Genomic DNA, 25228 nt, shown 5'->3' with positions numbered 1-25228 from the left:
ACTTTGAGAATTTATCAGACATGTTCTCAAATGAACAAAGTGAGCCTTGTCACTTTTAGGAAAAAAACTGACAGCATTTGTTGCTAGTGAAAGAGCTGTCTGGGAGAAATGAGAATTTGGGGAAACGTATCTGTAACAGGAGCCTCACTTAAAGACTTCTCTAAAATTAGTGATGATTAAAAAAAAGTATTGATTTGAGAGAGAGAGAGAAATATCAATTTGTTATTCCACTCATTTATGCATTCATTTATTTATTTTTTTTGTTATGCATTCATTTATTGATTCTTATATGTGCCGTGACTGGATAATTCAATTTTAGCCTGAGATAACCGTGGTGAATCGGGACAATGCTCTAACAAACTGAGCTAACCAGCTAGAGCCAGTGGTGATCTTAACATGGATATTTTTAAGTGTTATGTAATGAAATGTGACAATATTTAGAAGATGTGGTTAATTCAGTGAACCAATATTTTCCAAATGGCCAGTGCTTGCTTATTTATTTATTTATTTATTTATTTTTACAGGGACAGAGAGGGAGTCAGAGAGAGGGACAGATAGGGACAGACAGACAGGAATGGAGAGATGAGAAACATCAATCATCAGTTTTTCGTTGCGACACCTTAGTTGTTCATTGATTGCTTTCTCATATGTGCCTTGACCGTGGGCCTTCAGCAGATGGAGTAACCCCTTGCTCGAGCCAGAGACCTTGGGTCCAAGCTGGTGAGCTTTTGCTCAAACTAGATGAGCCTGCACTCAAGCTGGTGACCTCGGGATCTCAAACCTGGGTCCTCTGCATCTCAGTCCGACACTATATTCACTGCACCACCGCCTGGTCAGGCGGCCAGTGCTTGATGTTACAAAATCCTGGGTGGATGGATATAAGTGCAGGGTAGACCAATGGATATTTATTTATTTATTTATTTATTTATTTTTAACAGAGAGTGAGTCAGAGAGAGGGATACATAGGGATAGACAGATAGGAACGAAGAGAGATGAGAAGCATCAATCATCAGCTTTTCGTTGGGACACCTTAGTTGTTCATTGATTGCTTTCTCATATGTGCCTTGACCGTGGGCCGGGCCTTCAGCAGACCGAAGAACACCTTGCTAGAGCCAGTGACCTTGGGTCCAAGCTGGTGAGCTTTTGCTGAAACCAGATGAGCCCACGCTCAAGCTGGCGACCTCAGGGTCTCGAACCTGGGTTCTCGGCATTCCAGTCTGACGCTCTATCCACTGCGCCACCGCCTGGACAGGCTGGACCAATGGATTTTTATGTTATAACCAGATATGAATTAAGTCACACAATTTCGGGTTCTACATTGCAACTTCTGAGAAAGTACCCTTTGTCAAGTTTCCATGTATATTGGTGAAGAATAGCCACATATATGAAAAGGTTATTAAAATATTCCTCCCTTCTAAGCCCTGGCTGGATTGCTTGGTTGGTTGGAGCATTGTCCCAAAGTGCAGAGGTTGCTGGTTCAATCCCTGGTCAGGGCACATACAAGAATAGCGCAATGTTCCTGTTTCTCTCTCTGCCTGCCTTGTACTTTTTTTTTTTTTTTTTTTTTTTAGAAAGAAAGTACACACACACACATACATATATTCCTCCCTTCTATATAGTATCTTTATAAGATCAAATTTCTTCATAGACTTTAATAGGAACTGCATAGTCCAAAAGACTGAATTCAAAAGCCGATATGGGAATCCAGTTAGTTCTATTAAGCCATACATTAAAGAGATTTGTAAAAATGTAAAACAAACCCTGGCCGGTTGGCTCAGTGGTAGAGCGTCGGCCTGGCGTGCAGGAGTCCCGGGTTCGATTTCTGGCCAGGGCACACAGGAGAGGCGCCCATCTGCTTCTCCACCCCTCCCCCTCTCCTTCCTCTCTGTCTCTCTCTTCCCCTCCCGAAGCCAAGGCTCCATTGGAGCAAAGTTGGCCCCGTGCTGAAGATGGCTCTGTGGCCTCTGCCTCAGGCGCTAGAATGGCTCTGATTGCGGCAGAGCATCACCCCCTGGTGGGCATGCCGGGTGGATCCCGGTCGGGCGCATGCGGGAGTCTGACTGTCTTCCCTGTTTCCAACTTCAGAAAAATACAAAAAAAAAAAAAAAAAAAAAGAAAGAAAGAAAAAAAAAGTAAAACAATGCTACTCTTCTCACTAATATTTTTTTCTTTGGAATATTTTTAATGCTATTTATGTTAACATAAAGTGAGTTTATTGTTGGTATTTTAGGTCACTTAAAATTTTTTATATGACTGGTTTTTTTAAATCAGTAAATAAAATAATAAATAGACTCACACAGTAACACCTACTGTAGTAATGTATAAGTCCCATAAAAGTTCTTTGGGGCTCCTTACTAATTTTTAAGACTGTGAACACCAGTTTTGGGACAAGGGAGGACTCTGGGCAACCTTCTCTTGATCATTTCCCCCTCACCACCTCCACCTTATCTTCTCTCCTGTATTATTCACCCTATCTCTTCTCAGCATTGCTTCTTCCTGACCAGCATTTGCTCACCTAATAAACGTTTATGAGGGCCTGCTGCATGCCAGGTGCAGCTGTGGCTCCTGGGCTAGTGGGACTCAGGGTCTCTAACCTTGGGAACCTGGTTTGGGGTGAGGGGGGAGGTGCATAGGGAAGCAGCTGGGTAGCTAGTGCTGACATCGTTTGGGGAGGGGGAAATGCAGAGCAGTCTTCATGGAGGAGGGGGCACTGAGGCGTGACTGGAAGGGGCCCAGCTGAGAGGTGGGCTTGGGACCCCTCTGGGAAGCACTATGCAGGCAGGCCAGAGTGGACTTTATTCAGGTATTAGGAATCCATTGAAAGCTTTAAGCAGGGGAATTACTTGATGAGACTGGTGTTTGAGAAAGATAACTCAGGGTTGATTGGACTCTGAATTGAAGGGGGTAGGGGCAGCAGAGGGGAGATTTGTGTTAGACTTTGATATTTTCACTTGTAATGGCTTTAACTGCCCTTTACCCACCTCCAAGCCTTGGGAAGAGCCCTGGGCTTTCTGTCTTGATGGATGAGGCATGCCCTCCCTTCCAGGTACAGAGGCCTTGCCCTAACTTCTGTTGTTTTCTATTCATTAGGACAGTGATATTTTCTGGGTATCTCCTGTGGTACTGGCTTTCTGAAGCTCTTTATACATTGTTGCATTTTTGCCCAGATCTGGGACTCTGCTGGTTTTATGGGGTGCCTGAATCAGGTGATGTGAGAGGATGCTCAGCAAGTGTCACCCAGCTTTAGCCCCTCAGCTCCTCCCTGGATCTGGAGGGGTTTGTGTCCCTCTCCCCTTTCTGGTGGGACTTGTGCACAGACATTCTGGCTTCCTCAGTAGATTTGGAGATTGTGCTCCAGGTTATGTACAGCAGTGTTAACCAGAGGGTATAAATTATATGCAAACATACATAGGCATAACACACCCCTTGGCTCTCCTACCTCATGTAGGAAACAGCCTCCCATCCCTGGACACCCACCTGGGCACATCCTGGCCTCCCTCCGAAGTCACCACTTCTGAATTTTGGATTGAGCGTTCTTTAGCTTTACTTTGTGATTCCCTGCACTTGGGTGACTGCTTTTGGCTGGGTTTCCCTCTTTGCTTGCACAGAACTGGGCGCTAGTCTCTATTTTTGATTCACTGAAGTGCTATTGCTGCTGTTCCTGTGTTCCTGTTTCCCACTTGGAGTGTTCTGAGGTTGCACTGTCCCCACACTTTCATCAGATGACTGGCAGAAGAGGAGTGGGTGGCAGGAGAGGAGTGTCTGTCTGGGTTTTTATTTTTGTTTGTTTGTTTTTTGCCTCCTCTGTAGCTCAGTTTTCATACCCCCTAACTCTACTACTTCAGGCAGTTCTCTGTTTATTTTATTTTGTCTCTAAACCCAGTTCCTTAATGCTAAACAATTCTTCCCGCATCTCCAAGACTCCATGTAAAAAGCAGAGTGAAACCTATGAGTAATTTTTCCCCCCCAAGTCTGAGTGGAGCCCTCTGTGGGATTCCCTTTCTGAGCTCTTGGCCTCTCCTCTGTTTAAACCTTTAATTTACCTGCTGGACAGGTGAGACCTCTTCTCTTCTGTCAACTCTTGCACCAGAGGCTTTGCAGGCACAGTGCCACAGATCATAATATTTTCCATAGCAGTTCCTTAATTTTATCCTTAAAAATAGCTTTTTAAAAACTCCAGTGGTGCCTGACCAGGCGGTGGCGCAGTGGATAGAGCATCGAACTGGGATGCGGAAGAACCAGGTTCAAGACCCTGAGGTTGCCAGCTTGTGCCCAAGGTCGCTGGGGTTACTCGGTCTGCTGAAGGCCCGCGGTCAATGCACATATGAGAAAGCAATCAATGAACAACTCGGGTTGCAATGCGCAACGAAAAACTAATGATTGGTGCTTCTCATCTCTTCATCCCTGTCTATCCTTCTCTCTGACTCTCTCTGTCTCTGTAAAAAAATTAAAAAAAAAAAAAAAAAACTCCAGTGGAGCCTGACCCGTGGTGGCACAGTGAAATAAAGTGTCAACCTGGAACACAGGTCGCTGGTTTGAAACCCTGGGCTTACCTGGTCAAGGCACATATGGGAGTTGATGCTTCCTGCTCCTCCCCCCTTTCTCTCTCTCTCTCTCTATCTCTCTCTCTCTCTCTCTCTCTCTCTCTCTCTCTCCCTCCCCCTCTCTCTCCTCTCTGAAAATTGAATAAAGTTTAAAAAAAAATAGAAAAAAAAAAAACTCCAGTGGAACCCTGGCTGGCCAGCTCAGGTGGAGCGTCCCCCCAATATACCAAGGTTGTGGGTTCAATACCCGCTCAGGGCACATGTAAGAATCAACCAAAGGGCCTTGGCTGGTTTGCTCAGTGGGTAGAGTGTCAGCTCAGTGTCAGGACGTCCCAGGTTTGACCCCCAGTCAGGGCACACAGGAGAAATGACCATCTGCTTCTCTTTCCCTCCCTCTCCTCCTTCTCTCTGTCTTTCCTTCTTGTGGCCAGTGGCTCGATTGGTTTGAGCATCAGCCCTGGTTGGTTTGAGCTTTGGCTTCAAGGACTGGGGGTAGCTCAGTTGATTTGAGCATCGGCCCCAGACGGGGGTTGCTGGGTGGATCCTGGTTGGGGTGCATATAGGAGTCTGTCTATCTCCCCTTCTCTCACTTTAAAAAAATGAACCAATGAGTGCATAAATAAGTGGAACAACAAATTGATGTTTCTCTCTCCCCCATTCCCCTTCCTCTTTCTCTAAAAAGTCAATAAATAAAAACTAGTGGATGTCCCATTTTTTTGGATTAAAACAACCTGATTCTTGCCATTGGCTTTAGCTCCTTAAACCCTTTGTTTGAGGCTCTGGGGGCTTGGGGAGTTGGTCCTCCACATGGTAGCAAGGGGGCTTTCCTTTGTCTTGCCCAGCAGTGGTGTCCTTTGACCCCAGTCTTTGAGAGCCTTATCCATTTCCTTTCTTTTTCTTTTTTTTTTTTTAATTTTAATTTTAACTTATTCCTTTTACAGAGGAGAGAGAGAGAGAAGGGGGGAGGAGCAGGAAGCATCAACTCCTATATGTGTCTTGATCAGGCAAGCCCAGGGTTTCAAACCGGCGACCTCAGTGTTCCTGGTTGACGTTTTATCCACTGCACCAGCACTGGTCAGGCCTAGCCTCATCCATTTTCTCCCTGGCTTTCTCCCTTTGATGTGCACAGCTGGGAGCTCTTTGGTGGTATTTGTACCTAGCTTATTGTTCTCCAAGTTTCCTCTTCTCTCCTGGGCTTGCATGCCAGGATCTGAAAAGCTTTTCTTTCTTGAGAAGTATCAGCCACTAGGATGATTAAAAAAACATCATTGGGTTGTTGTTTTCCTTTGAATTGCAGACATTGGTCTTCCCCTACTAAGAGATTTTAAGGGCCTGACCTGTGGTGGCGCAGTGGATAAAGCGTCGACCTGGAAATGCTGAGGCCGCCGGTTCAAAACCCTGGGCTTGCCTGGTCAGGGCACATGTGGGAGTTGATGCTTCCAGCTCCTCCCCCCTTGTCTCTCTCCTCTCTAAAAATGAATAAATAAAATTGGAAAAAAAAAAAAAAAGAGATTTTAAGGTGATCTCTAGGTTTCCTGTGGGTTCCTAGCCTGTCTGTAGAGTTCCTTCTTCCAAGATGGGTACTCCATCCTGGATTTGGCCACCTCTCCTTTTTTTGGTCTTGTGATTGTTATTAGTCATGGGTTCAGGGAGGTTACTGCTTGGCTCTAATCTACTTGCTAATCAGCTCTGAGACTAGACCCTGCTTCCCCTCCTAAATATGCACTGTATAAAATCCCATAAGAAGTGTGCAGAGTCACAAGTGACAGCCACAAGGATTCTTCACAAATGGACATGCTTGTGTAACCAGCATCCAGACAGGTAAACAAGCCCAGAAGTCCCTTGTGTGTCCTTTGAGTCCCCCTTCTCCCTGTACCCCACTGCCTTCCCTCACCCCTTGCCCTTGGGTCCTTGCTTTCCAACTTGAACTTACAAGAACGGAATTGTACTGCATAATCTCTTGGGTCTAGCTTCTTTGGTCAAAGTGAGCTTGAGAGACTCATGTATGTGTATACAAGTCAACTTTGTGACATTGCCAATAATCAACTAATTTTGACCTATAAATGGCAAATTCATATTAAAGGCAATTTCATGTTTCTTTTTTTTTTTTCTTTTTTCTTTTTTATTCATTTTAGAAAGGAGAGAGAGAGAGGAGAGAGAGAAGGGGGGGGAGGAGCAGGAAGCATCAACTCCCATATGTGCCTTGACCAGGCAAGCCCAGGGTTTCGAACCGGCGACCTCAGCATTTCCAGGTCGATGCTTTATCCACTGCGCCACCACAGGTCAGGCCAATTTCATGTTTCAACCTCCACATTCAGTCCTGCTCACTGATGGGTGGGTAATAGTCCTCACACCTTCAGCTGCTTCCCCTCTAGGAGCAGACTGCCATGCAAGTGCTTGCCTGAGTGGGTTTCTGGTGGTGAGCACCTTGAAATGTGCTTTCTGTCCTACTAAGTTTATGTGTTTTCAGTCTTAGTCTTATTTTAAAATGTAATCTTTCTCTTTCCTCTCTGGGAGATCATTCTTTTAGTTTTTGTTCAGCTAAGTAAAACCTGTCATTACTGTCTGACATCAGTTTTGTTTTACCTTTTCTAATTCCGCTTTAGCATATACCATCTTGGTCTTATCCTGGACAGTTGGTGCGTGCTGTGAGGCAGGGCAGAGATTCCTCACTGCCTCAGCCTGCCAGGACGGTGATGTGGCTGAGGGTCGTCAACCACCTTTCTCGGGAAGGACTAATCCACATTGAGAGGTGGTTCTCCCTGCAGTTTGTGTAAGGAATTTTTAGCTACTAGAATTGTTTTTAAAATTATGAAGTTGGAGAGTCTCTTCCTAGATCCTTGGGCTGGGCAGTTCTGTGACTCAGCAGTGACTGTATCTCCCTCTGGGGATCAGTTATCTCAAGGATGTCCTGGGGCAGGTGAGATAATCAGGATAGTCCTGTCTCTTCCAGTGGGGAGACCACGTTTCACCAGTGCCCTTTTAGCTCAGTGTCCTACCTAAGGAATTTCCACCTATCCTACCTAAGGAATTTCCACCTACTTAACCATTCTGCTGACCCTGCTTGTCCTTCATCACTTCCTTGATTCCTCTGCCTGCTACCCACACCCAGAACCCCCCCTGTGCACCATCCTGGCTGTGGTAACCAGGCTTAGCCTTTCTGTCTCACATTCCAGGTCCACTGCATTTTTATTTTGTTTTTTTAAATAGAGGATAGGGAAGAGTCAGAGAGAGGAAGGAGAGAGAGAAACATCGATTTGTTGTTCCACTTATTCATGCATTTGTTGTTGATTCTTGGATGCCCCCTGACCGAGAATTGAACCCGCAACCTTGGTGTATTGGAACGACACGCTAACTAACTGAGCTACCTGGGACCCAGGACCACCAATTTTTTTTATTTTTTATTTTTACAGAGTCAGAGAGAGGGATAGACAGACAGGAACGGAAAGATGAGAAGCATCAATCAGTTTTTTGTGTGTGTTTTTTGTTTTTTTTTTGTATTTTTCTGAAGCTGGAAACGGGGAGAGACAGTCAGACAGACTCCCGCATGCGCCCGACCGGGATCCACCCGGCATGCCCACCAGGGGGCGACGCTCTGCCCCTCCAGGGCGTTGCTCTGTTGCGACCAGAGCTACTCTAGTGCCTGGGGCAAAGGCCAAGGAGCCATCCGCAGCGCCTGGGCCATCTTTGCTCCAATGGAGCCTTGGCTGCGGGAGGGGAAGAGAGAGACAGAGAGGAAGGAGGGGGGGGGGAAGCAGATGGGCGCTTCTCCTGTGTGCCCTGGCCAGGAATCGAACCCGGGACTTCTGCACGCCAGGCCGACGCTCTACCGCTGAGCCAACCGGCCAGGGCATCAATCAGTTGTTTTTTTTTTTTTGTTTTGTTTTGTTTTTTTAGTTTTATTTTATCTATTCATTTTAGAGAGGAGAGAGAAAGGAAGAGAGAGAGACAGAGGGAGAGAGAGAAGATGGGGAGGAGCTGGAAGCATCAACTCCCATATGTGCCTTGACCAGGCAAGCCCAGGGTTTCGAACCAGCGACCTCAGCATTTCCAGGTCGATGCTTTATCCACTGCGCCACCACAGGTCAGGCTCAATCAGTTTTTTGATGCACGTTGCAACACCTTAGTTGTTCATTGATTGCTTTCTCATATGTGCCTTGACCACGGGCCTTCGCAGACCGAGTAACCCCTTGCTCGAGCCAGTGACCTTGGGCTCAAGCTGGGAGCTTTTGCTCAAACCAGATGAGCCCGCGCTCAAGCTGGAGACCTCAGGATCTCGAACCTGGGTCCTCCACATCCCAGTCCGACGTTCTATCCACTGTGCCACCGCCTGGTCAGGCCAGGACCACCAATTTTATTAGTCACTCTCTGGGATTGTTTCCATGGGAAATGTGTCTTTCCTTTTAGGAATCTCTCCTTCCTCCTGACACTCACCGGGAGCATTGTCTCTTCTGGGCATTAGAACGTTTGAGTGTGTGTGTGTGTGTGTGTGTGTGTGTGTGTGTGTGTGTGTGTGTGTTATGGGGGGGGTCCCTTGGGGTTAAATTGTGGGTTCTGGTTTTGAGGCCTTAAATAATTATTTCCCTTTGAGCAGTGTTCACCTTCCTCTTCCCAGTAGTACTCATGGTTTTGGGCCCAGCTCAGAACTCTTGACCAGACTGTGTCAAGCCTAGGTTCCTCCTGGCAGGAACCTGCCCTTCACCTTTCCTGGTGCCAGCTAGTTTGTTGTGCCAGTACCAGCAGGGAAAATCCATCTGCAGTTCCCCCAGGTTGTTTTGGTCTCGTGTCTCTTTATTGGCACCAAAGCCAGGTGAAGGTTGTAGGCCTGGTAGGAGGAGGTGAGGACCCAAATCTGCTGTGGCAAAGTGAGATGGGAAGGTCACAGGGCCTGGTGCTGTGCAGTTCAGCCTCCTGCCAGGCCTTCCCTCAGAGCAGCACTCTCTCATTTTTTTCCTTGTGCTGAGGTACCCATGAGCATCCCCACCTCTCAGATGGAGTAGCACAAGTCAGTGGTTGAGACCCAAGCAGGACTTGGACCAGCATGTGCAGCATGAGGTCTTCAGGGGGCCCGCGGGGATTTCAGGACAGACTCAGGGTAGTCAGTTTGGGGTGGATGCCGCTTCTCTCGTTGATCAGGGAGAGCCAATGGGTGGACGACAGGGCTGGCCCAAGGGCTAGAGAAGGAAGCCAGCCTGGAGGCCCCATCACCACATCACTCATGTTCTGAGTGAAACCCAAGTATATCTTTCATAGAAGCTGCATCGGAGGGAGGGCTGGCCTCCTGGCATTTGTGGAGCCTGTTGCTTTCCAGGAGGATGGTCTGGGAGAAGAGCCAGGAGCTGCTGGCGGGCATCCAGATCTGGGCTGGATTACACGGCTGGGCTTGCCCAGAGCGGTGAGTCCCACCCACTACCAGCCCATTCCTGGCCTGGAGGGATGGGCCAGAGAGGTCATGGAGGCTGGTGATGTATCCAGAGGAGCAGCAGGAGCAGCCTGGGTCTCCAGAGCAGACTGCATGATGGATCCCATCTTGTGGCTGCTAGCCAGAAGCTCCTCATGGCCCCAGGTTGGTGGAGGAGCTGGGCCACCCCTGGGCCCTCACACTGAGTCAGAAAGACATGGCCCAGGTTAGCCCCTGCTGTGACAGGTGAGGGGTGGGGGTAGGGAACAAGGCTGCCCTCTGTGGCTCTGTGTGGAGGGCAGTGCTGCTGTGAGTGGCACCCTTGCTCCTGCCTGGGAAAGGGAGTGCTGAATCTGTCCCTGGAGGTAGGGGAAGTCTGACTATACCTCTGGAGTCACACTTTGAGTCCTCACTCTGCCTCTCACTTGTTCTTGTGACCTTGGCAAGTTGCTTACTCCCAGAACCTTTAGGTCAGGGGTCTCAAACTCGCGGCCCGCCGAACAATTTTGTGTGGCCCGCAGACTAATCCACGAAGTTCAAAATATTTTGGATAAAATTAAGTAAGCCTAGGGGCCTACTTGTATTTTTCATTTCTCTAGCATCCTAGCTAGATATTAGCTTAGTTAACAGCAGTTGTGATGCGAACTACAGTTTCTGGTCGTTTTGTGACACTGAGTAAACTGCATGTACGATTGTGCTTGTTGTACTGATTTTTTTTTGTTTTCAACTGCAGTGAGAAAAGTGTTGCATAACAGTTGCCTTTTGTAGACCTAGTGTGGCCCGCCGAACGGCTGTGATCTTGCTCTGCGGCCCACATGCTGAGTTGAGTTTGAGACCCCTGCTTTAGGTAATGCCTCAGAGTCTTCTCAGCAGGTAGGCTGCCCTCTTTTTTTTATTTTATTTTTTATTCATTTTAGAAAGAAGAGAGAGAGAGAGAAGGGGGGAGGAGCAGGAAGCATCAATTCCCATATGTGCCTTGACCAGGCAAGCCCAGGGTTTCGAACTGGCGACCTCAGCATTTCCAGGTCGACGCTTTATCCACTCTACCACCACAGGTCAGGCAAGGCTGCCCTCTTATAGGGCAGGCTGGAGCAGGGCAAGGTGTAGCCTACGCAGTAGTGAAGGGGAGAGGGGTTCCCTGCCCTGTTGGAATGGGAAAGGAGGAATACTCGTAGATGGGAAAGATTTCCTAGAGGAGAGACCATAGGGATGGGATGAACAGAATTCTGGGTTTGTGGGTGTGTAGACTTGGTGGGTGGGTTGAAGGCTGGGCTGTAGGCTCTTCTGGATCCTGGGCCGCTTATACTTTCTAGGCAGTGTCCACTCTGCCTTCCAGCTGCCTTCCTGTGGATATGGAGGGGCCAGCCTTCAGGGCAGAGGCATTGCTACACCTGTCACGGCCACACCTGGAGCACCATTTGACCACAGTGGGGGTTGGCTGTAATGAGGGGCAATCCTGACCTGGGACTCAGGCTTGGAGGTAGCAGCCAGCATATCTGGGGTCCTCTCTGACACAGTCTGATGTGCTTAAACCCCTGGGGAAGTGGAAGCTGCCACACGAAGCACCACCCTTCTGCCTAGCATACCTGTGCCTTCCACCTGGCATTGGAGTTCTTGGAGGGCAGAGGGTGGGCCCCCTACTCTTAGCTGGATAATTCAGTGTCATCCATACGCTGAGTGAAACCCAGGTATTTCATCCACCGGCAACTCCTGGCTGGGGGCTGATGCTCAAATCAGCCAAACTATCCTCAGTGCCTGGGTCTGGTGCTCGAATCAGTTGAACCTTGGCTGGGGGGGGGGGGAAGGGGGAGGGGTAAAGGAGGAGAAACAGATGTTCGCTTCTCTTGTGTGTGCTGACCGGGAATCGAACCTGGGACTTCCACAGGCCAGATAGATGCTCTACCACTGAGCCAACTGGCCAGGGCCCCAGGTCTCTGTTCATTCCCTGACACTCCTTGTATTCACGAGAGGGCAGAGCTGGTCCCCAGGGATTTGTGTTCCTATCCTTCCCTGCCAGAGTCAGCCCACCTGGAGACACCTACCCATCCACCTGCTGGCCCTAGAGGAGAACCTGACTGTCCCACTGCCTCAGATCTTGGGTTTTCTGGAACCCATACTCGGGATAGATAGCAGGCCAGAGCTGGGCATGGGGTCCTTGGCGCTGATAGGCACACTGCCTGGCGGCTGCTCAGTACCAGACAGTATCCTCATTCTAGCCTCTAATGGGCTACTGCCAGGGCTGGGCACCAGCCCCTGGCCCAGTGGGACATTCCACTGCCAGCTTGCTGGTCCAGCCCCCACATTGATGTTTCTACTAACCTGGCAACCCAACCTTCAAACCCCTACTGTGGCCTCTCCAGGATGGCTACTTACTGTCCCCACACCTGGTGGCAAGTGGGAGGGCAGAATTCTCTGGTTGTCATTATTTCATTGGAAAGAGAAGAACCGTGCTTCCTAGGGGACCTGGCCCTGCAGCAGGAGGGCATTGTGTTGTTCTGTTGTTTACAGACCTAGTCATGGCCCACACTGGCCCAACCCGGGGTGGATGGCTGGCAGGGCAGTGTCATGCAGGAAGCTCTGCTTGGGACCCACCTAGGGGAGGGTACAGCAAGGCTGGCTCTGCCATTTTCTGCTGAGCATCTCTGTGGGGAGGTCAGGCACCAGAGGAGTCACATCAGACCCAGCCCGGGAGACCTGGATCAGTCACTTGGCCGCCCTGGCAGGGCTGGGCAACGGGCAACCACAGAGAGCCGAGTTCTCTTCTGCTGCATTCCCTGACCTGTCCAGTAGTTATTGGCATGATTCTGACAAGGGTGAGTACCCCCTAGTTGCAGGGTCTGGCACAGACTGAGGCAGAGGCCACTGGGTAGATGCCCTGCCAGGCAGGTCTTGAGGTCCAGAGAGGAGCAGAGGTCCAGGGAGGAGCAGGCAGAGTGACAGAGGCTTGTGTGGCAGGCATTTGGTCGGCTGTGGCTTCCTGTTCGTTTTTGGTTTTGTTTTTTTGTGTTTTTTTTTTTTTACAGAGACAGAGAGAGGGATAGACAGATAGGAATGGAGAGATGAGAAGCATCAGTCATTAGTTTTTTGTTGCACATTGCGACACCTTAGTTGTTCATTGATTGCTTTCTCATGTGTGCCTTGACTACAGGCCTTCAGCAGACCGAGTAACCCCTTGCTCGAGCCAGCGACCTTGGGTCCAAGCTGGTGAGCTTTGTTCAAACCAGATGAGTGTTCGCTCAAGCTGGCGACCTTAGGGTCTTGAACCTGAGTCCTTCACATCCCAGTCCGATGCTCTATTCACTGCGCCACCGCCTGGTCAGGCTCCTGTTTGTTCTTATAGACACCAGTGTTGCAGTGGTCTCTGCTCTCCTTCCCAAGGCTGGGCTCAGCTCTGACTCATTGGTTGTCTCTGGCCTCAGGCTCTGCCCCACATAGAGAAGGACTACACTCTAACGTGGATGCTTCAGACAGCTGGACCTACAGAGCTTGGTTCTGCTGCCCTCTGGGCCATTGGTGGGATCTCAGACCAACCACCCTAACCAACCTAGTCCCCCACCCGCTGGGCCACCTCTGTGAGAGGGGAGTTGTGCTAGGGGCCAGAAAGACAGCTGGCAGGCTGGAGTTGAGGCCTCCCAGCCATCCGCACCCCCGGGTCTGGTCACATTCCTGAGGGACCTGCTGAGCCTCCCTGGCCCTGGGGGCGGGGAAAGGGCAGGCAGGGATGGGCTCCAGGCTGCTGCAGGCCTCCTCCCCCACCCTGGCTCTATTCCAAGGAGCCTAGGTCTGCCCAAGTGATATACAAGGAGCCAGAACCTCAGAACCCTCCTTCCTGCAGGACCTGAACTTGGGGGCGGTTGGGGGCAGGGGGAGCCCACCCGCATCTGGTGGCAGCTGCCAGCTGCTTTGGCAGGCTAGTATTGAAAGGCCATGCTTTCGAAAACTCCTATAAGGGGAGGCCATGTGGTTAGGCTGAGCCCTCTGGGCAGGGAGGGGGCAAGAGCAGATCTGGAAAGGAAGGAGGCAGGACAGCCAGAAGCGGTTGAGACTGGTTCTTATAAATAGCTCATTGCACCAATGCCTCCAATTTTGACCTTTTGTCATGCAAATGTAGCCAACCTGGGAAGGCCCTTGCCCAGGCCTCTTGCCACCATGCCCTCCATGAATTGTGTTCCTGCCCCCAGCTCCCCAGGCCTAGGTGGCCCTTGCAGTACCCTATAGCTCCTGGGTGCAGTGCCTTTGAGCTTCATAGACCTGTCACCTTACCTGCCACTGGGCCCGTCTGCAGGGCACTATGGCCACTGTCTCCTCCCCACCTAGTTGCCCCTGGCATCCCAGAGAAACTCCTGGAAACAAGGGCTCTTGGCTGCTGGGCACCTTCTACTTCACTGTTCTTCCCTTCCTCCCTCCCTCCTTCCCTAGATGATGGCTGTCTTGGTAACCATGTCCATCTTTTCCTCCCCAGGTGACCAGGCATTGATGCACCCCCAAGGGAGGCCACGTGCTCAAGGAGGCCACCCGCTCAAGGAGGCCACCCCTGCTGGTTGCTGCTCACATGGTTTCTGGACCCCTGGCACTCCGGTAGGCAGGGAAAGGGGAGGGAGGCGTAGGGGAGGGAAGACATTGTTTACCTGCTCCTTCTGCTGGGGCCTTTTTGGGGGCCCCACAGCCCTACCGCTCTCAGCCTACATCTTGGCCTGCAGTCCTTTGTGTGCACTGGCAGCATGGAGTGGAGGCTGGGGCCCATTGTCCTTGATTTGGGAAGGAGTAGGACCTCCTGCCCTCACCAGTCCCTTTGACAGGCCCAGAGCACCAGGTGCCTGGGTGCTTGGCATTGCATTTCCCTGAGGCCAGGTATCTGGCCAATGCAGAAGCCATGACTTGGGCTCTTTGTCCCTGCCTGGCTGGCTGTGGGGCAGGGGTAGGGAAGGGCTGGTTCTTACGGGGTCTGGATTCTGTAGTCTTTGAGCTCCAGTGGAACAGCCTTGCAGGGCCAGGCTGGCCTAGCAAATGTTTGCTGCCTCCTGCTCTCAAGCCCTGGGTACTGCCTGACACCCCTTGTGTGTTCATGGTTCAACTCCAAAGCCTTCTTTGGGTTGTGAGTAATTGATAGTTTGTTTTTTTAAGATTTAATTTATTGATTTTTACAGAGAGAGAAAGGTGGAGAGCAAGAAGTATCAACTCAGAGTTGCTTCACTTTAGTTGTTTATTGATTGCTTGTTTTATGTGCCTTGACTGGGCAAGCCCAGGGTTTTTTTGGGGGGTTTTTTTTTTTACAGAGACAGAGAGTGAGTCAGAGAGAGGGATAGACAGGGACAGACAGACAGGAACGAAGAGAGATGAGAAGCATCAATCATTAGTTTTTCATTGCACGTTGCGACACCTTAGTTGTTCATTGATTGCCCTCCCATATGTGTCCTGACCGCGGGCCTTCAGCAGACCGAGTAACCCCTTGCTGGAGCCAGCGACCTTGGGTTCAAGCTGGTGACCTCGGGGTCTCGAACCTGGGTCTTCCGCATCCCAGTCCAACGCTCTATCCACTGCGCCACCGCCTGGTCAGGCAAGCCCAGGGTTTTGAACCAGTGACCTCAGCATTCTAGGTTGAAGCCTGAAGCCTTATCCACCAGTGTGCCACAACAGGCCAGTCAACAGGTTTAGTTTTTTTTTTAACCTTTGCAAACAAGGGCACATGTGGTGAAGGGGAAACATTTGTGTTACAGGGAGGCATGGTGGGCGTGATCCCTCCAGGCTTTGCCCAAGGGAGGCAGGGCTCGGCAGGCTGGTAGGATCCGGAAGTCTCAGGTGAGGTGAGGCTCAGAGCACTCAATTACTTTCAGAAACTGATCCCTAAACAGAAGGAGGTGAAGGTGCCTTTGTCAGCTGTGTGGTACAGAGTTGCCTGAGAGGCTGGAAGGGGCTGGGAGCCATGGTGTTATGCTGCAGGCCCTGCCACTCAGTGGGTGGGCACATGCTGATCACACTGCCACACAGCCTGCAGGGTTCCTGATGAGGCCAGAGCCATGTTTCACCCTTAGTGACATCAGTTAGTGTCTGCGCCAGTCTGTTGAGGCCAGCTGGTCGTTTTTCCCAGGCCCAGACAGTGCTGCCCTGCCCAGAAAGGACCCAGGGCTCATGTGGTGCCAGGGGGTTGGCCAGGCCATATTTTCTGCTCAACACCCAGAAACCCAAACCAAGAAGTTCTCTGTGCCCTCCTAGGGGCAAAGCACTTGTGGGATGGGGGCAAGTGAGAGATAGCCTGTGTCTGGGAGATAATAATGTGATGTTGGCAAATCTGAAAACTTGGGAAGCCTCTGGGGTTGTTTAAAGAGGCCCCCAGGCCTGACCAGGCAGTGGATAGAGCGTCGGACTGGGATGCGGAGGACCCAGGTTCGAGACCTCGAGGTCACCAGCTTGAGCGCGGGCTCATCTGGCTTGAGCAAAAAGCTCACCAGCTTGGACCCAAGGTCGCTGGCTCCAGCAGGGGTTACTTGGTCTGCTGAAGGCTCACAGTCAAGGCACGTATGAGAAAGCAATCAATGAACAACTAAAGTGTCGCAACGAAAAACTTGATGATTGATGCTTCTCATCTCTCTCTGTTCCTCCTGTCTGTCTGTCCCTATCTATCCCTCTCTCTGACTCTCTCTCTGTCCCTGTAAAAAAACAAAAAACAAACAAATAGGCCTCCAGTACAGAGCAGAGATTGCAGACTGCGGCTGCATATTTGATTTGGCCCATGTGACATTTAAGAAAAAAAACCTTGGTTTAGCATTGAAATATTTTGTGTAAAAACTTGGATTTCTAACTTGTCTTCAAAGCTGTGTAGCTACATATTTGCATGGGAAGTCAGCCCTCTACAGGACTCCTGCTCCCCTCTGTCCCTTCTGCTTCTCAGCACCTCATTGTCCTCTGCTGGTAATTTTTAGGTCCCTTGTGGGCATGTGGTTGACTTCCTTTAGTGTGGAGATGGTCCCTGAGCTGTGAAGTCAAATTCAGTCCTGGTTTTTTACTTGGCACTGAGTGACTTTTATTATCCTGTTTCCATTTTCTTTTTCTTTTTCTTTTTTTTACAGAGACAGAGAGAGAGAGAGTCAGAGAGAGGGATAGACAGGGACAGACAGACAGGAACGGAGAGATGAGAGGCATCAATCATTAGTTTTCGTTGCGTATTGCAACACCTTAATTGTTCATTGATTGTTCTCCCATACATGCCTTGATTGTGGGCCTTCAGCAGACCGAGTAACCCCTTACTGGAGCCAGCGACCTTGGGCTCAAGTTGGCGACCTCAGGGTCTCGAACCTGGGTCCTCTGCATCCCAGTTCAATGCTCTATCCACTGCGTCACTGCCCGGTCAGGCCGTGTTTCCATTTTCTTACTGGTGCAAATGGGGCCAGTGCTGCTGCCCCTTCTCTGCAGTTTGGGTCCTGGGTGGCCAGTATTAGTTCCCTTCCTGTGTACTGTCCCTGAGGAGGTGGCTGTGGCCAGGTCAGCTCAGAGGTCTCTCTGAGTGCCACTGTGGCCCTCCTGGACCTGGAGCCCTTCCTTGTATGAGGGGCCAGGTCAGCTAACTCGCATGCCTGTTCTTGCTTTCAGGTGGTACGCGTGGGCAGGGCGTGGGGACATGGGGCCTGACATGGAGCTGCCCAGTCATTCAAAGCAGCTACTGCTGCAGCTGAACCAGCAGAGGACAAAGGGCTTCCTGTGTGATGTCATCATCATGGTAGAGAACTCCATCTTTCGGGCCCACAAGAATGTCCTGGCCGCCAGCAGCATCTACTTCAAGTCCCTGGTTTTGCACGACAACCTCATCAACCTAGACACGGACATGGTCAGCTCCACAGTGTTCCAGCAGATCCTGGACTTTATCTACACGGGCAAGCTGCTGCCCAGCGACCAGCCAGCTGAGCCCAACTTCAGCACTCTCCTCACTGCCGCCAGCTACCTCCAGCTGCCTGAGTTGGCAGCCCTATGCCGCCGCAAGCTCAAGCGAGCTGGCAAACCCTTCGGCTCTGGACGGGTGGGAGCTGCTGGCATGGGGCGGCCCCCCCGCAGCCAGCGACTGTCCACAGCTTCTGTCATCCAGGCTCGGTATCCAGGGCTCATGGATGGGCGCAAGGGGGCTCCCACTCCACAGGAGCTTCCTCAGGCCAAAGGCTCAGATGACGAGCTCTTCCTTGGTAGCTCCAACCAGGACAGCACACACAGCCTGGGCCGGGCTGTCTGTCCAGCTAGTGGGGAGCCTGGCCTGGGCAGCTGTAGCACCAATGGGAGCAGTGGGGGCTGTGAGCAGGAGCTGGGTCTGGACCTGTCCAAGAAGAGCCCCCCTTTGCCCCCCGCCACCCCTGGTCCCCCCCCCACCCCTGATGACCCGGCCCAGCTAAGTGACAGTCAGCACGGCTCACCCCTCTCGGCCTCTGCCCCTCCCATTGCCAACAGTGCCTCTTATGCCGAGCTGGGGGGCACCCCCAGTGAGCCCATGGATCTGGAGGGAGCCGAGGACAACCATCTGAGCCTACTGGAGGGGCCTGGCGGGCAGCCCCGGAAGAGCCTCCGCCACTCAGCCCGCAAGAAGGAGTGGAGCAAGAAGGAGCCTATTGCAAGTTCCCCCTTTGAGCGGAGGGAAGCTGGGCCCAAGGGCTCCTGCCCAGGGGAAGAGAGCGAAGGGCTTGGGGACAGGGTTCCCAATGGCATCCTGGCCAGCAGTGTAGCAGGGGGCGGCCCCAGTGGGTCCTATGGGGAGCCCTCATACCCCTGCAAGGAGGAGGAAGAGAATGGCAAGGACGGGAGTGAGGACAGCGGGCAGAGCGGGAGTGAGGGGGGCAGTGGCCACGCCAATGCCCATTACATGTACCGGCAGGAGGGCTACGAGACAGTGTCCTATGGGGACAATCTGTATGTGTGTATCCCGTGCGCCAAAGGCTTCCCCAGCTCTGAGCAGCTCAATGCCCATGTGGAGACCCACACAGAGGAGGAGCTGTTCATCAAGGAGGAGGGTGCCTATGAGACGGGCAGTGGGGGTGCGGAGGAGGAGGCTGAGGACCTGTCAGCGCCCAGTGCATCCTACGCAGCTGAGCCCCGGCCCTTCAAGTGCTCGGTCTGTGAGAAGACCTACAAGGACCCGGCTACCCTGCGACAGCACGAGAAGACGCACTGGCTGACACGGCCCTTCCCCTGCAACATCTGTGGCAAGATGTTCACGCAGCGCGGCACCATGACACGCCACATGCGCAGCCACCTGGGCCTAAAGCCCTTTGCCTGTGATGAGTGTGGCATGCGTTTCACCCGCCAGTACCGCCTGACAGAGCACATGCGCGTGCACTCAGGTGAGAAGCCCTATGAGTGCCAGCTCTGTGGGGGCAAGTTCACCCAGCAGCGTAACCTCATCAGCCACCTGCGCATGCACACCTCCCCCTCCTAGAAGCCAAAGACCTTCTCTGGCCTGCGGGGCGCCCTCTGCAGTCTAGCCCTCAGGAACAATGGAAGGAAAAAGCAAGGAGGCCGGGCAGGCAGACCCAGACCCCAAATCCAGTGGGGGTGGCTTCTGATGGCACCTTCAGCCAGCTCCCCCTGACCCAGAGCTTTAATCCAGTCTGTACCAAGGGAAGAGAGCAGAGGAGAGCCAGGTATCGAGCCCCGAAGGTATTGTGGGTATTCAGTCTACCTCCGGATCCTGCCTAGCTCCCGTCTCCCCCCAAACCCCCAAGAGCCGCCCCAGGGCCTGGGGCAGTGGGTCATGAGTTTTACAGGGGCCCGGCCTTTTTATAACAGGTCAGGTCTGAACAAGGGGTAGTGGGGACCTCCCTCTGTGCTAGGAGGATCAGGGGTGCCTGTGGCCAGGGACAGTGCCCCTAAGCACACTAGTGCTAGTCTGTGTGCAGGCCACTTTGGCTCTAAGGGGAGCAGTGATGGACGGGAGGGGATGGAACCCTCCCTCCTTGAGCCCGCCCAGGGAGGCCCCCACTGCCTACCTCTCCACAACTAAAGAGCCCTCTGGGCCTGTGTTGCTGTTATTCCTACTGATCTGTTCTTTTTTTCTTTACTGAGTTTTGTTTTTTAAACCAAAACAAACAAGAGTTTTATTTTCCTCCCAGCCCCTCGGGGCTGAGCCTGGGTCTGCAGACTGAATGTATGGGGCAGCCGCCCCTCCCGCCTGGCTGCAGGCTGCGGGGCGCCTACCCCTCCAGGCCCCAGAAGCCCTTCTTGGCCAAAGGCTTCCCTGGGCCCGAGCCCCGCCTCGGCTGCCTCAGGAGAGAGAGTGCTTTTCCTATAGTTTCCGAGGAATCTTCTTTGTTTAGAGGTACTTGTTTTTTATTAAGAGAAGAACCAGTGTAACGTTTATGTGAATGTTTGAACTGGAAGGTCTGGGGTCGAGGGGGGAGGGGGGAGGCTGGACTGGGTGCCAGGGCCGTCGGTACTCTTGTTTTCCTTTTCTTTGTGTGTGTGATATGCACAGTGCGTGTGGACAGATGTTGCGCTTTCCTTCTTCCTTACCTGTCAAGGTGGAGAGACTTCTGACCTTTTGCTACCTCTTGAAATTCACAAAGAACAGTAAGTTGGTGACTGGCAGTTGAGGCTGAGACACTTTTGTTTTCCTCTCGTTAGTGCACGCAGGCATTCAAGTGATCTGGGCTTGGGCTGCCCAGCCCTAGGCCTCACCACACACACCACACTCTTAGTGAGGCTCTTGCCTCTTCAGAGTCTCAGTGCTCGTGTGTGGGTTTTCTCCTGAGCACAGGGCTAGCCATGGCCACCCTCAGGGTGTTCTGAGTATGCTGAGAGCCAGGGAGCCCACACAACCCCATTCTGGGCCCAGGTGCAAGTGTAAATGCTCTAGCCCTTGGGAGCCAGCTCCTTGCAGCTCCCTGCCAGGACCAGGATGAGGTGGAAGTGAGCCCCCCCCTCATTCTGTCCCCTGGGCCTGCAAGAGCTTGAGCCTGGAAAAGCAGCAGCCCCACCCAGCCATTGCTAGCAGGTGCCAGCCAGTATGGAGGCATGGAGAGGGGCTGACCAAAGTGATATGTACTCCCAGGGGAAAGGGAGGGGGCCTGCCCTGCTTGGGCACTGTTCTAGGCAGTCCTGACCCACTGTCTTGAGGCTGGCTGCCACCCATTGGCTCAGCCCCATCTGGGGTTCCACCCCTTGCCCCTCACCTTAGGTTTTCTCCACCAGCCTCAGACATGTCCATGGGCCCAGAGCCCAGCTCACAAGGCCAGACTGAAGTCGGTTCCACTGTCCTTGGCCGACTGGAGCCACAGGGGGCCAGCGGCTTTAGATTAATTTTGCTTCGTGCTTTTGCCTTTTTTTCTTCTTCTTCTTTTTCTTTCTACTTTAAGTTCAGACCAAAAAAATTCCGGAGTCATCCCCTACCCCTCCACCTTTCCAGAGACCCTCCAGCTGAAAACAGAGCCTGAGTTCAGGGACCTGAGTGGTGATGGCATGTTTGGGAGTGAGGGCTCCTGGTTGAGTCCTCATATGGTGCCCCAACCCTGAGCCAGCTCCTCTTCCCTTTGGGTGGGAAACAGGACTGAGCCAGGGTTTCTTGTACCATCGGTCAATGAGGAGGCAAGGCCTGACACAGGCCCCTTTGCTCTCCCTACCCCCACCCCACTCCGTCAGCACTTAAGCCACACGACACAAAGTCTGTACTGCACGGGAGGTGTACACACTCCCGGGCTGTGGGCAGCCGCAAACGTGAGGTGACTTGTGAAAGTAGGTGATTCATTTGCAGGGCTTCAGGGACTGGGCGCAAAGGCCCCTCACTCAACGACGTTTGTGCGACATAGTATTGTACCCACCTGAGTATTGTATCGAGCCTTTTCTGTATTTTAACAAGAAAGCAAAACACTAGTTTCCTATTTAAGATTTTAAGGGTTTTTGGGGTGGGGTGGGATTGACACACTTTGTTTTGTTTTCTTTTTCCTTTGATTTCATGTGGAGTATGCTTGTGAGAGTGTGCGTGAAATGTGTTAAGAGCCTCACAAGGAAATTTGGCCGTTGGAGGCCCAGGGCGGCTTATAGTTCTCTGCTTTAGTCACTTAATTCCTGAATGTTTCGGAGAAACAGGAAACAGAAAATAGCAGATGTCATGTAGGAAAGAGGATAACAACAAAAAGAAAAAAGAAAAGCTCATACCCAAATTCACAAAACCTATTTTTTAAACCAAAGCACATTTTGAATGAGTATGGAACCTCAGCGGGCTCAGAAAAAAGATACTAATATATTTATCTCATTGTTTACATAAACTTTTACAGTTTCAGACCTCAGCAGCTGTAAGGCCAGTCCCAGTGAGTCTCCACCTTCTGCTGGAGGCCCCTTCAAGTCGGCCCAGCTAGAACTCCCAGGTAGAGGGGCAGGTGTGGGGACCCCACATTCACCTGAGCCTTTTTTCCCAGCCCCGGGCCTCTTGAAGCCCAGTTAGCACCAAAGAGCTTGGGCCAGTGCTGACTGGCCCCCAGGCCTCCTGGCTGTCCTGGCCAGCTGGCACAGCAGGGGGTGTCTGTTGGCTCTGACCACAGGACTTGAGTCTGGGCTTAAGCCCGGGATAGAGGTGAGGCCCCTCCCCCCCACCTGCTGCTCTGCCCATGATCCTGGGGTGGGTTGATGTGAGGGTCCCTCTCAAGCCAAAAAGCCAGGACCTTTGCACGTCCATTGATTCTGGCTGGTCCCCACCCCTGGGGACCTCCCCTGCCCCCCAGCAACAGGAGGGCCTTACTGGGCTGGTTCTTACCAACACAGACGGTGCAAACACTCTGAACAGTGTTGTTTTTGTATCAATATGTTTGTGCAGTGATGAATGTATTTATTTCTCAGACTTGGGGCGAGCGAGGGGCAGGCCGGGCTCTGCCGCTGCACGCTCCCACCAGAACGAGCCAATGCAAGGGCTCGTCCAGGATTGCAAAAAAGAAAAGATGAACCTTTAAGCAAATAAGAATCTCAGAGACTCACAGCATAGCCATACACCTCAGCCTGGAAACAAACTATCTGGACCCAGACTGACTTTCAGAACCTCACACAGCCATGTGTGTGTTCCCCGTTAGTCACCACTCTGGGGTGCTGGGCTGTCCCCTGCCCCCACCCCATCAGTATTCACTGGACTTGACCGAGTGCAGGAGTGCGATCTGGGCTGGCTGGGTGGGCAGGCAGACCCCAGCTGCCCTTCTTGTGGATGTCCTGAGTTGGGGTGAGGCCTGGGCGGCCAGGAGGGCAGGGCTCAGGGAAGAGGTCACTGCATCCGTCCTATCTCCCCAGTTTGGGGACAAAAGCAGAGGCACCAGGCCTTAGGAGAACAAATAAGGGATCTCAGCCCTGCCATGCCCCCTGAAGGGACCAAGGCTCTTGCTCTTCCCCAGAGCCATGTTGGGGCAGATGTTACTGAACCTGTGAATTCAATGCCCGGAGTGAGGGGATGGAGAGGGACCTAACCAGAGCCTCAGTCTGACATTCCAAATCAGGGGGTGGGTGTGCACTGTGGGAATTGAGGCTGCCCAGTACCCCCCAGCTTCAGTCACCCCACTTTAGTTTTTCTACCGGGAACCCCTCCCCCTACCTCACCTTGCTATTTATTGCTGTAATTTATTGACCTCAAAAATGCTGCATAACAGACCTCACTTGGGGCAGGGAGGTTCCCCAGGTCTCCCCCCCTCCACTTGGTGGGGCCCTGTGGGGCCAGGTGCTGAGGGGAGCCTCTCTGTACCCTACCCATCACTTGCTTTCCCCCTATCCCCTTGGGGGAGCCCAGGTTGGGCACTGGCCCATTCGTAAATACCTCGAGGGGGAGTGGGAGGGATGGGGTTATAGCTGTTTTGTTTAATTGGAACTGGAAGAGGATCATGTCCTACTTTATGTCCTTCCCAGAAAGGGGGAGGGACACTGATCGCACTCCTGTACTGGCCACCGCCGCTGTCAGTCATCACATTGAGTTCACTTTCCTTGAGAGTTTGGATTAATTCAGGTCAGAGCTGCAAGTATGCAGCCCTCAAGTGTCATAGAAAAGCAATTCACCGACGACTGATCTCTCCATTCAAAGCGTGCAGTCTTAATGTACAGTGATGAGAAACTGTTATTTTATGATCTTTTCATTAAAAGCTTGATTGAAAACTATTTTTTGTGGGTCTCTGTTCTGTGGCTGTTCTTTTTTGCTAAATGAGAGACTGCTTTCCTTTCTCTGTCCAGCACTTCCAAGACCTAGGAGGGTGGGACCTGGGGCGGGCATGTACCCACCACCATCCTAAGGGCAAGTTTCAGATGAGGCAGGCTGTGGGACCTTATTTTGTGATGTGTGCATCCTGGGGTGAGGCATGGGTCCAGGAACCAGTACTCGGGGGTTGGCATTGTCTTGGGCAGTGTTGGTCTCAGTTGGCTGAGGCAGTTTAGGAAGTAGGGGATATGTAGATAGGGGTGTGGACCTGGTGACCTGGATGAGGGAGATAGGGCTTGTGCTTGGAACCACCTGTTAGAGCAGCAGAGTTGGGCTGGGGCAGAGAGGCAGCTCTCATGCCCACTGCTTCTTTCTGTTGCTTTCTCTGTGGCCTAGGGATTGAGACAGGTATGTAGGGGAGAACAGTCAGTCTGAGGGCAGAGACAATAGATCAGTTTCACTGGGGGACTGTCCCTCCAAGCCACCAGGATGGGAATCCCAGGATGCGTGAAGATGGAAGAGGAGTGGGGATGGGAACCCTAGGGAAGCCAATGAGCTTAGACCCCTGATACCATGGACTGCAGTTATCCAAGTGGCTCTGGGACAGCAGCAGATGAGCCCAGGCCTCCAGAAGAACCTGGGGATTGCTGCTCTAAATCGAGGTAAGTGCCATTCAGTTGTTTTAACATTCATTTTTTGTTTTATTAAAGCATTACCTGTATGTAGTTTAAATAATCAAATGGTTCTTAAACAGGCTTAAGACAAAAAATAGTTAATAGTTTAGTTTAATCTAGGGATTGGCAAACTTTCTGTGAAGTAGCCAGATAGTAAATATTTTAAGTTTTGTGGGCCATGCATTCTGGTGACTACTCAGCCCTGGTGTCACAGTGCAAAGGCAGCCATCAACAGGGTAAGGAGATGGGCATAGCTGTATTCTGTTTAACTTCACACAAAAGTTTGCCAGTTCATATTCATTGTTGTTGCTATGTGACTTTTTTTTTACTGCTGAGCCAAGTAGTATACTGGGTCTTTTTATACAATTATTTCTCTTGAGGTTAAAAATTACCTTATTTTTTAAATAGTTCAGTTTGATTTGAGTCCATCTTCCATTCTAGCTCTGAAATGCTTCCCAGCATTGTTTTCCACAGAATC

At 51.6% G+C, this 25228-nt stretch overlaps 1 protein-coding gene across 1 annotated transcript in view; it reads left to right on the top strand.

Annotated features, from left to right (window-relative positions):
• HIC2 (HIC ZBTB transcriptional repressor 2) overlaps positions 1 to 24039 on the top strand; it is a 33522-nt gene extending 9483 nt beyond the window's left edge. Inside the window, exons 2-3 of the mRNA XM_066365442.1 lie at positions 14408 to 14523; positions 17533 to 24039. Coding sequence (XP_066221539.1) covers positions 14498 to 14523; positions 17533 to 19357 — 1851 coding nt within the window. The 5' untranslated portion in view covers positions 14408 to 14497 and the 3' untranslated portion in view covers positions 19358 to 24039. The remainder of the gene's footprint in view (positions 1 to 14407; positions 14524 to 17532) is intronic.
• Positions 24040 to 25228: the final 1189 nt, after the last annotated feature.

The sequence above is a fragment of the Saccopteryx leptura genome, chromosome 2 (assembly GCF_036850995.1).
Source record: "Saccopteryx leptura isolate mSacLep1 chromosome 2, mSacLep1_pri_phased_curated, whole genome shotgun sequence".
Classification (NCBI taxonomy): Eukaryota; Metazoa; Chordata; class Mammalia; order Chiroptera; family Emballonuridae; genus Saccopteryx; species Saccopteryx leptura.
This window is presented reverse-complemented; position numbering and strand designations above follow the sequence as displayed.